This window comes from Lucilia cuprina, chromosome 4 (genome assembly GCF_022045245.1).
Source record: "Lucilia cuprina isolate Lc7/37 chromosome 4, ASM2204524v1, whole genome shotgun sequence".
NCBI classification, from domain to species: Eukaryota; Metazoa; Arthropoda; class Insecta; order Diptera; family Calliphoridae; genus Lucilia; species Lucilia cuprina.
The window spans coordinates 70,819,540-70,841,487 of NC_060952.1; the positions used below are offsets into that span (position 1 = coordinate 70,819,540).

At 30.1% G+C, this 21,948-nt stretch overlaps 4 protein-coding genes across 4 annotated transcripts; 2 read left to right on the forward strand and 2 right to left on the reverse strand.

The window, feature by feature from the left end:
• Positions 1–36: 36 nt before the first annotated feature.
• LOC111676780 (transmembrane protein 256 homolog) lies at positions 37–6,741 on the reverse strand. The gene is made up of 3 exons (XM_023437757.2): positions 6,464–6,741; positions 6,124–6,405; positions 37–926 (listed from the first exon to the last, which is right to left on the reverse strand). Exons 1-3 carry the CDS (start codon positions 6,554–6,556, stop codon positions 783–785), a joined length of 519 nt encoding a protein of 172 aa, XP_023293525.1. The 5' UTR covers positions 6,557–6,741; the 3' UTR covers positions 37–782.
• Positions 6,742–8,332: 1,591 nt separating this feature from the next.
• LOC111676774 (rRNA methyltransferase 2, mitochondrial) lies at positions 8,333–9,267 on the forward strand. Its single transcript, XM_023437750.2, has 2 exons — positions 8,333–8,798; positions 8,866–9,267. Exons 1-2 carry the CDS (start codon positions 8,418–8,420, stop codon positions 9,250–9,252), a joined length of 768 nt encoding a protein of 255 aa, XP_023293518.2. The 5' UTR covers positions 8,333–8,417; the 3' UTR covers positions 9,253–9,267.
• Positions 9,255–11,103, reverse strand: LOC111676773 (venom serine carboxypeptidase). The gene has a single exon (XM_023437749.2). The coding sequence runs from the start codon at positions 10,859–10,861 to the stop codon at positions 9,407–9,409; it is 1,455 nt and encodes a 484-aa protein (XP_023293517.2). The 5' UTR covers positions 10,862–11,103; the 3' UTR covers positions 9,255–9,406.
• A 1,155-nt stretch (positions 11,104–12,258) lies between these two features.
• On the forward strand, positions 12,259–21,454 carry LOC111676783 (serine/threonine-protein kinase/endoribonuclease IRE1). The gene is made up of 9 exons (XM_023437761.2): positions 12,259–12,669; positions 12,791–12,905; positions 17,649–18,086; positions 18,157–18,379; positions 18,442–19,508; positions 19,591–19,781; positions 19,868–20,032; positions 20,101–20,415; positions 20,481–21,454. The coding sequence occupies exons 1-9, from the start codon at positions 12,466–12,468 to the stop codon at positions 21,039–21,041; spliced, it is 3,279 nt and encodes a 1,092-aa protein (XP_023293529.2). The 5' UTR covers positions 12,259–12,465; the 3' UTR covers positions 21,042–21,454.
• The last annotated feature ends 494 nt before the right edge of the window (positions 21,455–21,948 follow it).

The window sequence follows — 21,948 nt, forward strand, 5'->3', positions numbered from 1 at the left end:
TAAATGATTTTAACACAAAGTAAAACAACAAATATATTTTTAATTTATTTAGCTTTGGTATTTATTTAAAAGATTCTTTTACATATAAATCCATACAAAGCACTTAATCTCATTAAGAACGTTTATTTTTCTAAACACTACATTTTCAGAATTACAATTTAAAATAACTGAAATCCGTTAAAATGTAAAAAACTATTGTAAATATTCAAAAAACCAACTTTTGAATTACAACAGATAATTCAATAAAAAAAAATAATATATATTTTGCATGAATAAAAAAAACATAAATTAAAAGTTTAACAACAAAGAAATAATATTTTAAAATAACTAAAAATAAATTAACAAAATTATACTATACAAACTTTCTACACACTACCACTGAGATTACAATAAAATTCATTTTAATTTAGAACATTTCAATAAACTAGGAAGTAATTATTTTACAAAAGAAAAATCTAGAACAAAAAATTATGTAAAAACTTATTATAGAATAATAACGATAGATTTAAAACAAAAACTAAACAATTGAATTACAATTTACATTGATGATATTACAAATTACCATATATACGAAAGAGTATGTATCAAAATAAGTATAAAGCTTAACATAAATTTCACATTTTGTTTGTATATGTACGTATGTATGTAATTAACTAGAGCATAACAAACATTTTGAACGAATGATAGATATTCTTTCATCAGAGATTGGATACACAACTATTTTATAAATAGACAATAAAACGTATTAAATACTTTAGTTTTTTGTTTTGTATTATTTTATTTTAGAAAATCAATGATGCCCAGGCGGCAATCAAACAAAAGCCACCACAGGTGGCCACTTGTATAAAGGTTTTGTCGCCAGTCAAAGCACGATAGTACATGGGGCCACAAAATAACAAACAACCAGCTGCCATTAAAGATCCAGTCTGCAAATAGTTGCAAAATAAAAAACAACAACTATTATTTTTTATTTTATTTACAATTTCTTATATTAATTTACACATAAACAAATTAGAGTTTTTGTATCATGAAAAATACCTAAAAAAATGAACTTTACCTAAACAAATTCTAAATTTGAAAGCTTAACCGAAAAGAAAACAACAAAATTATCTTCCCTTACAAATAATATAGTTAAAATATACATATTTAAAAATAAAACAAAAAATGCATTTAATGTTGTAACAAAATTCTAAAGAAAAATAAATTTATAAATTAAGTAAACACCTCCCTCTTTCTACTCTAATCCCCTCCTCTTCATAATTATATTTTTAATATATTCCTAGAAATTATAAAACAAGGAGTAATGAATTGAAAAACAAAAACTCTATCTAGTGGTTGTTATTAGCAAATGAAAAATAAAATAAAAATAAATATTAAAGCAAAATTTATTTACCATAGTTATTTTATAAGCAGAGTTTATTTATACATTAACAAATAATTACTAAAACTAAATAGTTGTCATTGCTTTAAAAAAAAAAACAACAACAACATACAAAAATATGAATAACTTTATTATAAAATAAGAAAAGTCAATTATAATTGTTAAAAAAATTATAATTATTAGTAATAAAATAAATTCTAAATTGTATTAGCCAAGTAAGTAGTCATTTGGTCATTTAGGGAGTAGCAAGTAGTTTGCAGAAATATACTTTATTTTACAATGAAATAATTTCTTTATATTAAAACACAAAAAATAAATTGTAAAAAGAAAATTTTGTACAACCTTTTTAAATACCCTAAAATAAGAGAAAATAAAACAATTATCAAATCGTATAACTATAGAAAACTATACCTACATACAGATACATATATAAGAAGCATTTATTTAATTTATGTTCTACTGCTCCCTTTACTTTCAAAATAAACGAAAAATTGCAAATCTATAAGATGTGTTTGATTTAAAATTATTAAAGAATGATCAAGAGTATAAATATTTGGGTATCATCCATCTTAAAATAAGATGAAAAAACATGTAGGCAAATTATGGGCGGATCGTCAAGAAATAATTTTGTTTTCTTTTAAGGAAAGTATTCAAACGAATAATCGTCGTTCGGTTAATTGATTAATTTTTGACGATTAATCGTTCGAATCAGCTCTTATGTTCCTGTAAAAGGACTTAAAAGTTAAAAAACATTTCAAAAGATGGAATTCCAAATTTATATTAAAAAGTTGGTATTAATATTAATTTCAAATGAAGATGAGTTCCTCTGCATCGAAATAATATAATTTATTTCAAATCATCAAGATTTGGAAATCTTAAAGAAAATTTGTCACAAAAAGTAGTTAAAAATTTTTGAGTCGAAAATGAAAACTTTTTAAATTTAATTCCTATTTCGTTTTTTTCTCTAAGTGAGACAGGTAATTTAGAGCCGCGGTAGACAGAAAGAGAATGTTTAAAACGCATATGTTGTAGTGCAAAATATCCCAGCAATTCGACAAAGAGTCAATGCATAAAAAGACAGTAATTTCCACTAATAGTTAACCACCTGGATGATCGTAATTCGTATGTTTTGGGTCATTCATCACGAATGTACCCTTTGTAATCGAGAATGAAGACAGTCGTCACTTTAGTGTCCTCTTTGTAAGCGGGAGCGGAGACAGTCGTATCTTTACTGTCCTCAAGTAACCTAGAGATTATACTCTTAAAAGTAGTTTTTTTTTTTGTACTTCCGAATTAGTTATTTTACTCATCTTTTGGAGATATGATTATTACTTTCTACTAATTTGAGGTATTACGTTAGCCGGTTAATAATCGGACAGACTGTCGAGAGTTTTAACGTGAGCACCTGCCGTGTCGGCCTTATCTCACGGTGGTCTTTTTCATCCACAGGGTAGACTTGAGAACGGTCTACCATCGCCCCTTTGTCTTTAATGAAGACTCAGGTGGCAATTTTTGCACATTGGCTATGACCGGTACTATGCGCAAGTACTTTGCTGGAGTACTCGAGCTATCTAATCTCTTGCCAAAGTAGTCACGTTGTAAGACAACCACACTACTATGGCTCTGTTGATTCGGCAACAGCACCTAGAGACGTAACCGGTGGACCGAAGCACGATCCATCAATAAGCCGTAGACATCGTTCTTATTCACAGTGACACGCTGTGGCAAGTCTGATATGAACAGAGTAAACTCTGAACATATCTGGACAAGGAAGGAAAATTAATTGGTATCACCTTTCATCCATCATAATTCAACCCAGCACACATCTCATTTATTCGACACATTCATAGAGAAAACAAGTAGGAAAGTATAGTCGGGCATGGCCGACCATATGATACCATACACCATGAGTATATTTTTACAATTTTTACTTTTATAAAATTTTTATTTTTTGTAAAGAAACTGTTGAATATTACCATAATTCCAAAATATTTAAGCCATTTATTGATAAAAAACTAAAATTTCTAAATGAGGCTTTATATAGGTCAAATATGGGCCGATCCTCGGTAAATTTGGGAAAAGGATATATTTCTAAATAACAGTTAGTTTTGTTGAGTTTTATTGCGATACAAATGGTTACAAGTCAATTTTAGACGTTTAAGTCATTTTTTGAAGGGGGGTTTGTATGGGGGCTAGTGTCAAATATAGGCCGATCCTTACGAAAATCTGCAGTATCATTTATACTTATATAAAACTTATTTGTGCCAATTTTTAGAGAGATAGCAGAATATTTGACGTAATATTTGACGTAATTTAGTATTCAAGTTGGTTGTGGGGGCTAGGTGAAATAATGGACCGATTTCAACCATTTTCAATAGGCTTCGTCCTTGTGCCAAAAAACATGCTTGGTCCAAATTTCATCAAATTATCTTGAAAATTGCGGCCTGTACCTTGCGCACAAGGTTTACATGGACAGCCAGCCAGCCAGCCAGCCGGACAGACGGACGGATGGACGGACGGACATGTCTTAATCGACTCAAAAAATGATTCTGAATCGATCGGTATACTTTAAGGTGGGTATTGGACCAATATTTTTGTATGTTACAAACATCAGCACAAACGTATAATACCCTCCCCACTATAGTGGTGTAGGGTATAAACATATGACACACTCATTTAGGTATACGGGTGGACGAGTCCCGTATACCTCTACATTCATTCTGTATCATATACAATTGACACCAACTCATTTCCAACGCTTAGTCCCACAGTCACTCCTCTGTGGGGTATCTGTTGATTTTCGGCAACAGCACCGAACTCTTATCCCGAAATATTGACTATTATCATGCATCAGTCTTTTAACCTCCACTTATACTCTTCCCGCGAATTTGGGTTCAACCAACAGCCACTACGTGGATCCCGAAGGAACCTCAACCAACTGACCAGCCAGGACATAGTCCTGCGGGCAACTGGCCACCCGTAGTACCAGATTATGCGGTGCTCTGGTCAGACCTCTGGCAATCTATGCAAGGACTAAGCCAAGCGGTAGACTGAAACACTAATTTTTCAATCCCGGTCAGATTGGAGGTATTGGGCCCTCTTTATACCCCGGGATTGCAATAACACCAAGGCGGAGGTCTTCGCCAAGGTAACATGCCCCCGGGGGGTTAATAATCGGACAATTGAAAACTATTCGGTTCCCGAACTGACCACTTAACCTACCACTTGTAGGTTAAGTGGTCAGTTCGGGACTGTCCCGTCGAACTGCTGGGTACAGATTCCCAGCTTTCATTTAATACCAATATATATGAAGAAAATTATTTTTAAAAGCTATAATAACATCTAGTTTCCTTCTATTCGAATAACCGAATAGTTTTCAATTGTCCGATTATTAACCGGCTAACGTAAAACCTCAAATAATTATTTGTCGAAAAAACCGAATAAGACAAAAACCCGAATAATTGAATACCCTAAAAGATACTTTACTTCTGACCAAATTTACAAAATTAGCATGCAACAAATAATTAAAACTGATTAAATGTAAACTTATGTAAATACAGTATATTATGAAAATAAAGATAACATTTTTTTGGGAATGTCATAATTCTGTTTGCATAACTATTTCGAACATATTATGTTAGTAACTTTTGCCATATTTTTAAAAGAACTCATTGAAATGAAAGTTTATTAAAACTTTTTAATAGTCGAACAATTCTTTTTAATAATTAAAATGACATTCCTATTTATTTCTAAGGTTAACAACAATATTATTTCCTTAAACTCTTTTCCAACTTTTTGGCTATGAAGACAAACAATTTATGTTCCGATTTTTCTATGATTTCGAATCTTTAATATAAAAAATGTATTCAGTTCTACTCTATTGTGTATTTCATAGTGTCTTTATGAAAAAGAAATCCTGCGGCGGTCCAGGAATTATACACATAAGGCATATTATTATTTGAATAGGGTGAAATATGTACAAAATATAATTAAAATCGTGCGTAAACGAAAGTAAAACGAAAGAAAGTCGGCCTTAGTTAATGCACGATTATTACTTTTCTATGGTCGTTTTATATGCCCTAAAAGTGTAACTTTATGTTTAAATGTTTCTATTGAATATTCATAGAAGAACAAATTAGCTCTTTTGGAATACAAAAACTAAACTATTGTTATATAATCCCAACAATAATTTTGTTTATAGTGCAGTAATCGTAACTGCACTAGTCCAAAGGCATATTTCTGGCAGATTGTTATCACCTCGAGAATTGTTTGTCCGATTTTGCGTTTGATTTTAGAATGTTTATGTGTCTTCTTTAATGTAGGATATTTCTTTAAAGGAGAGAAAATTTCTGCAATTTTGTATCAGAATAATAAGTTACTATACCACTTAAATCATACAAAGAGTTAAAATCTCAAAAAAGTAATTTTTAAAATATTTTTTGTTTAATTTAAAATAATTAAAAATCATGTCCGATTTTGGGGTTGAATCACTGTATGTTATTTGTGGTAACAATTCTACATCACTTTTCTCAATTTTTGCTGGGATGTTATAAGCTACTAACCTAATAGCTTTTAATAAGGCATAATAACATCGGTTAAATTCCAGCCGATTTATGCGCCGAAATCAACATAAATGACATATTTCATACAGAATGTTATCGATAGGCCTTACGTATGAATAAAATGTTTCCGTGACCCACACAATTTTTTTAACGAGTTTTTCAATACATTATTATACTTACCAATGCAGGTCGGCGAGCCAATGGCATGGCTAATAATGCAAATGAATGTAAAAAGTGAAATCGATTAGCCGTTTCGAATACAGCTTTTGCTTCCAATTGCTCTTGAATATCGTAGATTTTGGCTAAACTATGCTTGCCATAAGCGCCCATAATAACGGCAGTAGCACCACTCATACCAGCTAAACGCACAAAATGATAGTTCTTGCTAGTTAAATCCCACATTGTTATTGGTTTCGGAGGAGGCAAAACAACAGATCCTTCAACTTGTTTCGGTTTAATGCCCTAGAAAATTTTGCAAACATTTTACAAAATATAAATTAAAAATATTAACATTTCTTACGGCTCCTTTTAAGACAGCCGAAGCTGAAGTCAACACAGCCTGACTGATGGGATTTCCAACAGTTATGTAAGTTAATGTTTCTCCCCAGGACATTGTTGTTCAACAAGAAATGATTTTCTTAGACGATTAGTGGACTTTTGAGAAGCCTCACAAATAAAACGGTAAATAAAGCTGAATTCATAAAAGATGGTCTCGCTAAAACAGCTGATTGTTTTTATAGACAATTTTTGTCAAACTGTTAAAATTAATAGGTCTGTTCGCGTACTTTCCAGTAAAATATATCCAGAAACTTTATGATAGAGCGTAATTTTTAATTTGTTCTCAATTAAAAAACATCCTAAAATATAAACCAAGGCATTAAAACAAATCATTTAAAAACAAACTATTGAAAATAGGAATTTTCATATAAATAAATGGATATTTAAAATTAACAAAACATGTAATACCATTACAAATATATTATTGTTTTAAACTTTACGTTACAAATATACAAAAACTTAAAGAAAATCGCTAAAAGGCTTGTTTTAAAACACTGGATTCTCAATATTTGTTATGATTATTCACAATAAACAAACTCTTTTAAAAACAATTTATGATAAATAACATTAAATAACAAAAACAAATTGATTTACAAATTATTTTTAATATTCGTGTATTAATAATTTATATACTTCTTTCAAAAATGTAAAATTTACCAAATATTCGTATTCCCTGTTGTGAAAATATTTTTGATACTACATATGTACATATGTTTACAAATTTTTACTGGGGAAAAAAATATTCAGTAAAACCAAAAAATTTTCTATCAACAAACTGTCTTTTTATTGCTCTCATACACTATCGTTGCATGTTTTCAAAAGTACACAAACGGAATCCTGTAACAATTGCTGCAAGTTGTTAAAAATTGTTATAAATTATCGAGTACGCGAACAGACCTTATACGTATACAAATTATCAGAACTAAGTTCGTAAAACTTTATGTATCGAAAAATTAATGAATTCACCTTAATTATTATATATCCCCTTCTGTCAACTTGTATAAATTTACTTTGTGAATTAAATATAGGGTATAGGTACATATGTACATATTAATAATTATCCGTATAATTAACAAATGAACAGTTTAAACAATTTTGAGGGGAATAATCAAAGAATGAACTACATACATATATAAAAATATATATAAAATATTAAATATAATACATATAAAAAATCGTACCTACATATATTCGAAAGAAAAAAATTATTTTAAAAAGGTCGTGAAGTGAACTTTTTTTTTTTTTTGGGTTTTGATTAGGATGGCGGTGCATCAAGCACTCATATTGCCAGGTTATCACACGTTTGTCCAGAGAAAACCCCACCAACCGACCTATACCTTCATATAGGAAGTTGGAGCATCCGGACTTGATTTCATCAAAAGTATAATGGTCTCCACCAGTATATATTTGAGTTTAAATGGTCTCCACCAGGTTATATCGTGAGTATTTTATGGTCTCCACCAGGTTATATCGTGAGTATTTTATGGTCTCCACCAGTTAAAAACGTTTGAGTATTCTATGGTCTCCACCAATAAAACATAACCTCACTTGAGGTAATACGAAAGCACGAGGTTAATGTAGACAACATATAACTTTGAACAGTTATATGAAGTAATACATTACACCAGTGCGAGCGAGACGCAAAACTGTCGAAAGCCAGGCAACAAACACAAGCCTGAACGCGTTTAAGAAATAATCGCGATGACGCGAGAGTTGTTCCCCAACTCAGACCTGAATTACGACTGCGAAGTGAACTTTAAATCTGTTCTAATTGTTAACTTGACAGACACAATATTAACGAAACAGTGTAACAGCTGATAAACATATGGTTATTGTTTTGGTTTAAATCGCCTTTCGAATATATAACCACAATATTCATTTTGATTTTTATACGTTAGTAAATTAAGTTGAATTTAATGGAAATAGTTTTAAAAATGAGTGCGTTGGTGTTTAAAAGATCTTTTTACGTATACAACACATTAAGGGCCAAACAAATACCAAATAATTTAAAAGGAAAAAGTAAAAGTTCCCAAGAATGGCTGACAAGACAAATGGCAGATCCATATGTCGAGAAAGCAAAAATGATGAATTATCGTTGTAGAAGTGCCTTCAAACTATTGGAGATTGATGAAAAATATCATATAATTAAGCCGGGAGATACAGTAATCGATTGTGGTGCAGCGCCTGGTAGTTGGACACAAATAGCAGTAGAACGATCAAATGCCAATGGAAATATGGAAAATAAACCAAAAGGAGCAGTGTTCAGTATGGACTTGTTACATTTTCATGCAGTACCAGTAGGAACCAAAACATTATTTATTTTAAATAAATTTTTAATAAATTTGAAATAAATTTTTATTTTAGGGCGCCACCATATTTGGAGGAATGGATTTTACAAAACCTGAAAATCAATTGCGTTTAAAATCAGCTTTAGATGGGAGAAAAGTTAATTGTGTTTTATCGGATATGGCTCCAAATGCTACGGGCGTTAGAATGTTAGATCAAGAAATTATTATTAATCTTTGTTACGACGTTCTACGCTTTGCTTTGGCCATGTCAGCTCCACAAGCAAATTTTATTGTTAAAGTTTGGGACAATGGCGATGTACCCAAATTGGAAAAGGATATATCAAGATTTTATGAAAAGGTTAAGCGTGTAAAGCCTCGGGCTAGCAGAGGAGATTCATCAGAGCATTTCTTTGTAGCAAGGGGATTTAAAGGTCTAGGAAATGTCATCAAAGAACAAAAATAAAATTTTTAAAATTTATTCGCAATAGTTTTATTAAAATGAGTAATTTACATAACTTTATATTAATTTTGAATTCAATTCACAAAGATTTTAGATTTTTATTTAAAGTTATAGTTTTAAGCATAAAATCAAAACGTTATTATCTTGTAACGGTGGTTCAGACTACCTTTTTGTAATGAGTTAAATGATGTATTAAATTAAACATCCACTTTGGTTGATCAGTTGGGGCCATATGACCAGCATTACGAACCATAATCTCAATTAAATGGCCAGCATGTTTAGCATAACCAGCTATTTCATCATCAACTTTCCAAATTTGACGTGGTGCAACCTTGTATATTGCGGCAGCATTAAATTTCAAATGATTTAAATAATTACGTGTCAGGGGGTAAGCAACAATTATATCTAATTGGCCGTTATAAATACAAACAATATAAGTTTCTAATAGTTCCGCAATCCAAGGTGCTACAGTATCCATGACATCTCGCTTTAAAAAGATTTCTACTTTATTTTCAGTATCTAAATCATGGAATGTCATATTGCCCACATGGATTGATCGACGGGTCAAAGAGGATTGCAGAAAATCACCCATGATTTTACCATAATCACCTCCTTTAGTTTGCAAGTAATTATAATAGTAATTATAACCGGTAAGATTTGTAAACAATGAACCATTCACAAGATCGCCGTTTAAGAGATTATCGAAAATGTCAAAGGCACAATCCATATCGTGATTTTCAATGCATTTTACTCCCTCTGCTTCGGCATCATGAAATTGTTTTAAACCATGCTCGTCAATCAAGCCTAACTGATATAAATAGTCTCCATATTTCAACTGATGTATAGGATCTGAAAGTCCATTTCCAATGGCCATACCTTTTAGGGGTATCTTTACTCTGGTGTCAACAGAACTTTGCACTTTGTGGATATGATAGGCCAATGCTGGAACATATTTCCCGGCATATGATTCACCGGTGATCCAAAAATCGGACGTATCACTCCACTCGAACAATTCATACAGTTGTTGCATAGCTTCGTGGAGATTGTGGCCTACATCTTTTTCATTACGGGCATAACCATCATCGCTATCGGTAAAAGAAAATCCTGTACCCACTGGATTGTCAATGAATATAAGATTATGAGTTTTACTCCATGTGTAGTTTCTTTTTTGCAGTTTTCCATGAACATCGAATTCAAATGGACCATTCTCTGTAAAAAGTCCAAATAAGGAGGATGCACCAGGACCACCCTGCAGCCACAAAACTACAGGAGCATAACTAGCTTCTTGCTCAGCCGGAAAGTACCAGAAGAAAAGATTAGAATTAAATTTAGGATCTACCGTTAAATAACCGGCATAACTTTCTACACCATGATATTGGTTGCCCACTACTTTAGCTTTTGCTTGTATATCCTCACGTTTTACTTTTGGGTCGTTGATAAGAGGCGTAAGAAACAAAGGCTCGCCAGGATCTCCACTATCGTGGAAAGCTTCAAATCTTGGATATGGATTAATAAAACTTTTACGATATTTTAGGTGTGCTTTTGCCTCGCATATAAACAAAAACAAAGCAATGAGAAAAGCATTGAGAACTGCATGATTTGCAATTTTCATGGTGATTTTGTTCTAAGCAGAAAATTGCAACTGAATTCGGATGCAGCAGCTTTAAACGGACTGTACTTACGGAATTTGTTTTCTTACAAATAAATACTTTGTTTTTTAATTCGATTAGATAAGAGTTTTGCGGCTGAAAACTCTTTTACGCCTTTCTTTGTCCAAAAATATTGTTCAAATGCAACAAAGATCGAAATGCAAATAAAAAATCGTTCGACCGGCTTATAATATACATGAATTTTTGTAAGGTAACTGCACTTGGATGAGGAATTTGTTATTCTAGAAGGTTTGACAATATAAGTAACAATTTCTTTGAAAGAAATTATTATTTTTATATGAATTTTGACAATATGTTTGTTAAATAATTGGATGTTTATACAATGTTACCTTATAAATATACCCTTAAATGACAAAAAAACATTTTCATTTTTTTTATTTTGATAGAGTTGTGTTTTTAGTAAAGACAATTTACGCCTTTTTAAATAACTCAATTTCCGAAAATAAATGAGACTTATTTATAGATCGGGTTCTGAATTGATATGGCGAATTAATTATATAAAAATATTCCTATCACAAAATTTGATGTGATATGAAATATCGATATATAATATGTATTATAAGATACCATTATATCGTTATATATTTGATTTAGGTTAGGTTGATAGGAGGATGTATACTACATCAAATCCGAAGAAATACACCTAGGCCTCTATTGAGTCCTTATAGCAGTGATTTAGTAAAATAGTTAAAAACAAAACTAAATTATTTAGAATTTATTTCGGAAACCTTTTCTTTGGGTATTGGGTATCAACCCAATCGACAATTTATAGTATTATAAGATACCATTATATCGTTATGTTTTTGATTTAGGTTAGGTTGATAGGAGGATGTATACTCCATCAAATCCGAAGAAATACACCTAGGCCGCTATAGAGCCTGTTGTGCGCTCCTTATAGCGGTGATTTTGTAAAATAGTTAAAACAAAAATAAATTAATTAGAATTTATTTCGGAAATCTTTTCTTTGGGTATTGGTTATCAACCCAATTGACAATTTATAGTAATTAGTAGTCGAGATAAATCCGATTATATATTAAAATTTTGAAGGCCTATAACATAATAAAAAAATCTTGGTATACAATATATAATTGATTTTTTTTAAACAGCTTGATTTGCATTAATCTATTAATAAATTTTCTGAAGAACGGATTATTCATTTTGTTTTAAATTCCTTGTTAAAAAAATATTTTTTTAATTTCATTACACACAATGGCAACACTGAAACAAGCATATGCTTGACACAACGAAATGCAGATGTGTCAATTCACACTGGTTTTTTTCTAATCACTTCTTATTTGAGAATTAAACAATAACTTTTTTCTACTTCGGGAATACGAATGAATATTTTTGTACAATGTGCCGAAAAATTTAATTAAATGTTATCAATTTTTATATAAAGTGCGTAATAAAATGGGAAATTAGTTTAATAAAACAAACTAAATGTGAAAATAAGAAAAAAACTACAAAAATAATGAGAAATAGTGTGTAAAGAGCAAAGTGTTTGTGTACAAGAAAGAGGAAAGAAAAACATTCAAATGAAAACAAAATGAGACGAATGAATCGCGGTTACGATAAAATGGGAAAATTATTTGTTCGCAAATTCTTTTATTGTTTAGTATTTTGTGTTATTATTGCATCAGCCTCGGTGTCGGCTACGTTAGTGTCAAAAACAACGACATCATCATCAACAGATAGTGCAGAGGTTGTTGTCGACGATGTTAACATTGGTGAAGGGGTTAATAGGGTTAAGGTATGTTTGTTATATATATGATGTGATAGCTTAGCTATTGTTGGCACTAGGTTTCGCTGGATCTTAAATGGAAATACAAAAACATAATTTTAAATTTTTCCTTCATTTTGTGTTTCTTTAGGATTGTACAGACTTAGCCCGCGATGAAGAAACTCTAATGGTATTTTCCACATTAGGGGGCGGTTTAACAGCAATTGATCCGATAACAAGTGAAATACGTTGGACCATAGCTGATGGTAATTATGATATTAATATTATTAATAATTATGTTAGCATACACACATTTATCAACATTTTTATTAAAACATTAATACTTTAGTCGAAACATGTGTACAAAAATATACAATTTAATAGGTATTTGGATTTTTGTTTGTATTCTGTAAAGTACAAATTTCAGAATGACGAATAATAATTCGTCAAAGTCATTAAATTTAAAATAAATACTTTTTTCATGGTGGTTGAAAATATAAATATGCCAACTTAGTGGTTTCTATTGAAGTTATTTTCTATAAAAAAATTATTTTAACTATGGTTTGCTTTTGCTATGAAAACATTGAAATTTATTAGCATTTGCAATTTTCTTTGGTAAAATATTATCTGGCACACAAATTAAAGGGAAAATATTACTTTTTATTGGTTAATTATTTTTTGTTTTCTTGGTCTGTCTTTTTTAATGTTTAAATAATTTTATAAGATTTTAAGTCTAATTTTTAATGACATTTTAAAATGTTTCTATATTTTTGTAAGATCAATTAAAAACTAGTTTTATAAAAATTAAATATTTAAAGATACCTAACTACATACACAGGTAAAGATTATGTGAATATTTTGCTACTGCAGTAGAAAAAACTATAGATATTTTTTACATAAATGTTCAGATATAGTGAACTACTTAGTAAGGAGTGAGATCGAAAAATTCTTAACACACGTTTTTCATTACATTTTTCAACCAAAGTATTATTTGATTTTTTTTATCAAGTTACCTTTGAAAAACATGTCAGTTATTATGTGTAATGTCAATTATATTAATTTTTTTGTTAATCTGATTAAAATGAGTGATCAGAAAAAAGTGCGTACTGAAATTATTAAATATTTTCAACTAAACCCAACTTGGTCTTACAAAAAGTTGGCCAAGCATACAAAGGTCTGCCGTCAAACTGTTTCCAATGTTATTAAACAGTACCGGGAGAACTTGTCAGTTGATAGAAAACCTGGTTCAGGTAGAAGGAATGGTCCACGTGATGTTTCTAAAGCCAAAAAAATAGAACGCATTTTCAAAAGAGCTCCCAACACATCCGGTAGGAAAGCAGCTCGGTTAGCTCAGTGCTCGGACTATTTGGTACGAAAAGTTAAAGCTAATGCAGGTTTAAAAACATACAAGGTTCAAAAAGTTCCTGACAGGAACGCTGCTAAAAATTTAGAGGCCAAAAACAGAGCACGGAAATTGAAGTCAAGTTTTATAAAAAAAATATTCTTGCTGCATAATGGATGACGAAACGTATGTTCTGGCAGATTTTTCGCAACTTCCAGGTCAAAAGTTTTATGTTGCTGATGCTCGAGGGAATGTTGAAGAAAAGTTTAGGACCCAAAAGCAGACAAAATTTCCCAGAAAGTTCTTGGTATGGCAAGCAATATGCAGTTGCGGCAAAAGAAGACAATCATTTGTTACAACGGGCTCTATAAATACCGAAATTTACATCAAGGAATGTTTACAAAAAAGGCTGCTTCCATTCATAAGACTTCATAATGTGTCCACTTATTTTTGGCCTGACTTGGCATCCTGTCACTATGGTAAGCAAGCCCTTGAGTGGTACAAGAACAATAATGTGGCATTTGTACCAAGAGAGGCAAATCCTCCAAACTGCCCGGAGCTAAGGCCAGTGGAGAGATATTGGGCTCTTGTTAAAAGAGAATTGAAGAGTACAAAAAAGGTGTCCAAAAGTGTGGTAGATTTTAAACAGAGATGGACTACATGTTCGAGCAAAGTGACAGAAAGCACTATAAAAACGTTAATGGAAGGGTTTCCGAAAAGGGTTCAAAATTTCATCACTAGTGATTAAAACTATAAAAATATTTTTTTTTTGTAAATTGTAATAATAATTTGAATCAAATAAAAAAAAATAAAGCTGTAAGTTTAGTGGTTTCTTTTTTATAAACATATATGTATGTTAAGAATTTTTCGATCTCACTCCTTATATAAAAAATAGTCCTGTTTATAAAACAATTTTCGTTATTAAGCATTAAAATAGGAATAAACTTATTTCGATGTACATTAGACAAATATTAATACCTTCAATCATACATACAACATTATTAATTATGAGTGTTTATTAATTATTGTGGTTGAAACACATGTCATTACATTTGGAAATATTTATTTTTTTATTCATCCCTCTATAAATATATACCTATGTACGTTTAATTTTTTCAATATTAAACTGTGTGCATATGTTTTTTTCAACTCTTTATTTGTGGAGTTTTGTTTTATAATTAATCTCATGTGTACATTAAGTAAATGTTATTAACTTAATTACTTATTAATATTTGTGTACGTATGAATGCATTTATAAATAAATTTATAGATTAATATTGTTGATTTTAAATTGATTATATCATTAGTAATTTCAATTTCAAATCTGATTAGTATAATAACACATTTTTTCTTCCTGCATAGTAAAAAATTTTTTATAATGTAGAGAAATTTAAATGATCACTAAAATTAAATATTACTTTTTATTCAAATAATAGAGCTTCAGCATATGTCTCAGATATATCTTTATGGACAATTAATATAGGCCTTGAAACTTAAATGCGATCTGACTGCATTAAGGTTCTGAAGATTCATAGATTATATTTTAGCATAGTTATAGACTACCTAGATAGAAATAGATACCTAATAGAAATAGTTGGACATGACATGAAATCTGGATCTTGGCGTTAGGGACTGTGTAGTAAGTCTCTCCATTTTCAGTACTACAGAATGATTATAATGAGATTTCATGGCTAAACCAAGCAATCTTCGAAAAGTATGATGTCTTATCAAGTGTCCAAAAACGTTTGTCAAAAACTGGATGCAAGGGCAACCAAAACACTAATTAGATTAGTTGGGTGTTCTGAATAACAAACAAGAAACAATAATATGATTATGCTGGATTATTCTTCGAAAAATTTATTTTATGTTCATACTAAACTGATAATTATAATTAAAAACAAAGGTAGATGTTTCTAGTAAAAATTAACAATTGATATTTCTTTCCGTTTTATAAAATATCTCTCCCTGTTAGAAATAAACATACAAAGATAACAGTAAACATAATAATAAAATTATTTACTTCCAGAAAGTTTTAATGCAATTTTGTCTTTAATATATATTTTTTTGTTTCAAATATTTTGTAAATTTTTAAATATCTTCAAGTTGATATCTAACTTTTTTATTACTTATTGAATTTGTAATATATGTAGGAACACGTTTTACATAATATAATATACCTTAACAAATGTAAATGTTTTACAATTATAAACGTATAAATTTTTTAGAATAAAACGTTGAATGTCTTACAATACATTTCTTGATTTTAATATTTCGTTTTAAAATTAAAAAAAGTTATTGTTATTGTTAATAAATAATAACAATTTTGTAAATTATATGAACTAAAAATAATTTCAAAAATAAAAAATGCATTAGATTTGGTTGTTTTTTATATATAATAAAACTATAAGCTCCAATAAATATTCTAATCATTCAGACGTTTAGAAGTGGGAGAAAATAAATTTCCAAGATCCCCTTACAAACAGGTGATGATAAGAAACTTATTTAAAAACATTTTTTTAAAAATGTTTAAAGATATAAAAACATATCACTCTACCTGTATTAAGTAGAAGTATTGAAAATTATTATTTTTCTACTGAACAACTATTTCTAGTCTTATCACTAGGGGTGGGTATTTGAGTAGTTTCTTTAATTTTCTTATCTTAGAAAGTATATAAACATATACGTTCCATTTGGTAAACAGTAATATAAAAAGAATAATAGCAAAACAAATGAAAACTGCAAAAAAAATCCTATAAAAAAAGCAATTAAAAATTTAATAATGACAAAGTTTTTGCAAACAATAAAACACAAAACAAAAGTAAAATACACAAAATGTTGCACATTTTTAAGATAAGCTATATTTAAATTAACGATATCTTGTAGTGTTGGTATATAATGATTGCATATGTTTAAATTAGAACTAATTCTCTAGTCTAGTAGGTCATCATAATTTATAAAAATGCGTTTATTTGTAGTATTCACAACATCAATAATTGAATACCCGGCAGTTTTAAAAGTGACTATTGTTAAAGTACCATACCATTGGTTAGAATATGTTTTGGTCATATAGTGTTTTATTTTTAAAAAAGGTTGTTTATAGAACAAATTTTGTATGAAAATGATTTATAAATCTATGGTAAAGCTTAATGAAATATACAATCATCAAAAGTGTAAACTAAAATGACTAATGGTGGTATTTCATAGTTCAGTGTACTACTGGGTATGCTCAATATGAAAAATCTGGGAACATACATATGTGTGTAATTTATACATATACATGCATATATGTATGAATATGTACAAATCATTTAAGAATTATTAGCTACACAATTAACTTAAGAGAACATTTTTGAACAGTTAGCTGTTATTTAATATAAGGATGGGTTTCCTTTGAAGTGAACACTTGTCTTAAAGGCTTATTATTTATAAATATATATCTATTTACCGGCCTACAAAGTAGATACATATTCTGAATACTTTTAGATAGAGATCCGTACATACAGCTTTGTGTGTTGCTGTTGTACATAATTTGCACATAAAAAGCAAGTAAAAACATTTCACTCCATATTTTTTCCATAAAATATATTAACACAAATGTATTTTCACAATACATATTGAAAATGATTTAATTTCCTAACAATAATTTTTTTTATTATTATTGTTACAGATCCCCCCGTAATGTCTGAGCAGCAACAGAATGTTCATGTACCACAATATTTACCGGATCCACGAGATGGTAGCATTTATCAATTGGGTGATATGGGAAGTTTAAAAAAACTACCCTATACAATACCGCAACTAGTGGCAAATGCTCCATGTCGTTCATCTGATGGCATATTGTATTCGGGTAAAAAGAGTGATACATGGTTTATAGTCGATCCTAAGTCGGGAAGACGTGAAAAAGTCGGCTTTGGTGGCTCAGTAGATGGAGGCGATGGTGAACGTATAGGTTGGGCAACTTCAAGAGCAATTTACTTGGGTCGAACACAATATACCGTCATGATGTATGACAGTTCGAAAAAGAATAAAAATGCAAAACCTTGGAATATTACGTTCTATGATTATAGTTCTATGGCCACTACACCGGATATATCAAAAGATTATGGTAAAATAAAAAAAAAACAAATTACTAAACGACAATTAAGCAAATTATTAATTAATATAAATTTTTGCAGAATATTTACACTTAACCACCACTTCTAATGGTAATATTTTAACTTTGGATCGTAAAAATGGCAAATTTTTATGGAAGAATGATTTAACTAGTCCAGTGGTAGCAGCTTTTCTTTTGGGACCGGAAGGTTTGCTAAATGTTCCTTTCACTACAGTTTCGGATGAAGCTTTTCAGGCTATACTGGAGGAATCAAAAGATGGCAATGTCAATACAGTTAAACTTTTGTAAGTTGCTTAATATCAAGCTTTTTATAACATAATTCCTTTAATAAGTGAAATGTTTTTAGCCAATCTTTATATGTTGGAGAACATAGACACGGTCTGTATGCCTTACCCTCCTTAGTGGACAAAAATACACCACGTATTACCACAGCGCCGCCAATCAAACTTTTAGATGGTCCCCAGACAAATGTTGATCCCAATACAATTTATTTAAATGATGTTTTCGATAATAAAGCCGGTATTTTACTCGGCCACTACAATGTGCCTAACGATGTGAATTTACAAATTTCCCCAACACCTGCTGTTACCAAAGAAGATAATAACCATCAATTGGCCACTATTAATGCGGCACTTAATGGCCCCGGTCTTTCTATACTATCTACGGGCAATGAAAAACATTCAGCCGATATTGGTGTACAAACTGAACCGGTCATTGAATTGGAAATTGAATCGAAAATAATTAATAAAACATTTGGTCGTTTCGCATTGAATAAAACCAAAGAAATCATCATTGATAATAGTAAACAAGTACGTTCGTTCATCTACGAATGGTTTATAGATCATCCCAGCAATCAAGTACATGTTATATTGTGCATTATAATAGTTGTCATGTTTATAATGTTTTGGTACATGTACAGTTCGGTGCGTGAGTTGAGGAATCAAAGCGAGAATGGCTCAAAAACTAATGGTTACAGCGGAAGTCGTGGTAGTGGCAGTAGTAATATTAGTGCTCAAGATTTGGTCGATTTGGGAGATGGTCATATACGGGTGGGCAAAATATCATTTAATTCCAACGAAGTGTTGGGTAAGGGCTGTGAAGGTACTTTTGTTTTCAAGGGTACTTTCGAGGAACGTTTTGTGGCGGTTAAACGTTTATTGCCAGAATGTTTTACTTTCGCTGATCGTGAAGTGGCATTGTTGCGTGAGAGCGATGCTCACGAAAATGTTGTGCGTTATTTTTGTACCGAACAAGATCGCCAGTTTCGTTATATTGCTGTAGAGCTATGTGCTGCCACGCTACAAGATTATACAGAAGGTGAACGCAGCATAGAATTACGTGAGCAGATATCAGTGTGGGAAGTGATGAAACAGTCTGCTGCGGGTTTGAATCATTTGCATTCATTAAATATAGGTAAGTATCCCTTTACTTGAGAGTATATTTTAAAAATGATCGATAATTAATATTTGAATACTCCGTTTTTGCTTTCTTTCAGTACACCGAGATATTAAACCACAAAATGTTTTATTGTCCTTACCTGATGTAAATGGTGCCGTTCGTGTTATGATCTCAGATTTTGGTCTTTGCAAAAAACTAAATTATGGTAAAACAAGTTTTTCTAGACGCTCGGGTGTTACGGGCACCGATGGCTGGATAGCGCCAGAAATGATGAAAGGCCAAAGAACTGTAAGTTGAAATTTAGTTATTAATAGAACATAAAGTTTTTAATGTTTTTATTATTTTTAATTTTATTTTATTTAAAATATTTATAGACAACATCTGTAGATATATTTTCATTGGGTTGTGTTTATTATTATGTCCTAAGCAAGGGACAGCACATTTTTGGAGACGCTTTAAAGAGACAGGCCAATATATTGGCAAATGATTTTAATATGAATCATTTGCAACCTGATCTTAAAGAAGAATCTAGTAAAATTGTAAGTTTTTCTTTGTCGACCATTAATAAAAAATTTCAATATATTGATTTAATTATTTTTATTTAAAGATTTTAGCTGAACAACTAATCAGTGATATGATACATAAAGATCCACAATTTCGTCCACCAGCTAGATGTATTGGCAATCATCCTATATTCTGGAACAATCAAAAAATCTTGGCTTTTCTACAGGATGTAAGTGATCGTGTTGAAAAATTACAATTTAATGTTGAGCCTTTAAAATCGCTGGAGAAAAATGGTAGCATTGTGGTATTGGAAGATTGGAATTTACATTTAGATCCTATAATAACTGAAGATTTGCGTAAATTCCGCGGTTATATGGGAGCAAGTGTGAGAGATCTATTGAGAGCTTTAAGAAATAAGGTAAGTTTTTAGAAAATCATATTACATACATTTTAGTAAAATCGTTTTATTTTGATTTTATTTAGAAACACCATTATCACGAATTAACCGTTGAAATGCAGAATATACTTGGCAGCATTCCACATGAATTTACTAACTATTGGATTAGTAGGTTCCCTCATTTAATATCGCATGCTTATCATGCGTTTAGTATTTGCTCTAATGAGCCTATTTTCCAAACCTATTACAATTCCTCTTATCATTTTACTCGGCCAGAGTATTTTGATGCTGACGATGATTTATATCCCACTCTCTTGCAGAGAGATCCTAAACCTTTGCTAAAACAACAAGGCACAAGTAATAGTCCTAAGAAAACTTCACAAACTCCTGCTCAAGCACGTCAACGTAGGGGCGCCTATAGTTTTCGCAAATCAACGGTCGATGAAGATTCATCGACGCCTCAGGGTTTGTTGCGCAATTTTGAAGGTTCCTTAGATGTCGAGGAAGATAAACGTGATGTATTTGCTAATTTTAAATTTAGACGTTATGCTAATAAGACATCTAATCGTAATTATAATAATGCCAATAAAAAGGATAAAAATGTAACATGGACTTTAAATCCAACAACTACAACTAAAGATGAATAGTTTATAGATTTTTCACTTGTTTTAGTTAAAAACAAAATTATACTTAAATTAATTGTGCAACTTTCCGTTTTTTTTTAATGTTAAATGTATTTATTACACAAATATTAATTAGCTGTTCTATCCTTAAGTTAATTAATTGTCTATTTACGCACCATTTTATTTAAAATTTAGTGAGGAATATTTGTAGCATCATTTTAATTTCCTTTAGCATAAATATATACATATTTTGATAAAAAAATATTAGTTGTTAAGCTATTCGTTTAATAATAAACATTTGTTAGTGAAACTTAACATCCTAACGAATAAATTGTCTGTGATAAATATAATATTTCTTTTTTATATTTCTTAAAAATAAAACAAAATAGAAAAAAACTTAACCTTTAAAATCTAAAATGTTTTTTTTAGTATTTGAGCAATTATGTGAATTGAATTTTATTTATAAATATAAAAAAATTAAATGAACCTTATATACCTACAACTTTATTACATACATACTTACCAAATTAATTTTATGAGTTTTATAAACCATTCTTTTGTAAATTATTTTTTAAGATGAATGTTTTTATTATGTAAATAAAAATAATTAAATAAATAATAATTAATTAATAATAAAATAAATAACAAACAAAAACACAACAAGAATTGGTTAAATTAATTTTACATAAATAATTATTATTGATTTTTAATATAAAATTGATAAAAAACTGTAAGTACTTAATAAATTAATTAACAAATGACTAATGGATTAGTGATTAATAATTTGTGATAAAAAATGCACATTGATCGCAATTTGTTGGATTCGTTACATTATTGTGATAGAAAAACTGTTGCAGTTAACAATTTACGTCATCGATATTTTCAGCATAAGAGTGGTTCGGTCAATGTTCAATGGTTTCTTATCCTTAAA

Coding starts and splice junctions, on each gene's coding strand:
- LOC111676773 (XM_023437749.2), bottom strand. CDS start 10,861: ATGAAAATTGCAAATCATGCAGTTCTCAATGCTTTTCTCATTGCTTTG.
- LOC111676774 (XM_023437750.2), top strand. CDS start 8,418: ATGGAAATAGTTTTAAAAATGAGTGCGTTGGTGTTTAAAAGATCTTTT. Junction 8,799..8,865: donor TACATTTTCATGCAGTACCA/GTAGGAACCAAA, acceptor TTTTTATTTTAG/GGCGCCACCATATTTGGAGG.
- LOC111676780 (XM_023437757.2), bottom strand. CDS start 6,556: ATGTCCTGGGGAGAAACATTAACTTACATAACTGTTGGAAATCCCATC. Junction 6,406..6,463: donor CGGCTGTCTTAAAAGGAGCC/GTAAGAAATGTT, acceptor AAAATTTTCTAG/GGCATTAAACCGAAACAAGT. Junction 927..6,123: donor TGGCTCGCCGACCTGCATTG/GTAAGTATAATA, acceptor AACTATTTGCAG/ACTGGATCTTTAATGGCAGC.
- LOC111676783 (XM_023437761.2), top strand. CDS start 12,466: ATGAGACGAATGAATCGCGGTTACGATAAAATGGGAAAATTATTTGTT. Junction 19,509..19,590: donor TTTGCATTCATTAAATATAG/GTAAGTATCCCT, acceptor GCTTTCTTTCAG/TACACCGAGATATTAAACCA. Junction 20,033..20,100: donor AAGAAGAATCTAGTAAAATT/GTAAGTTTTTCT, acceptor TTTTATTTAAAG/ATTTTAGCTGAACAACTAAT.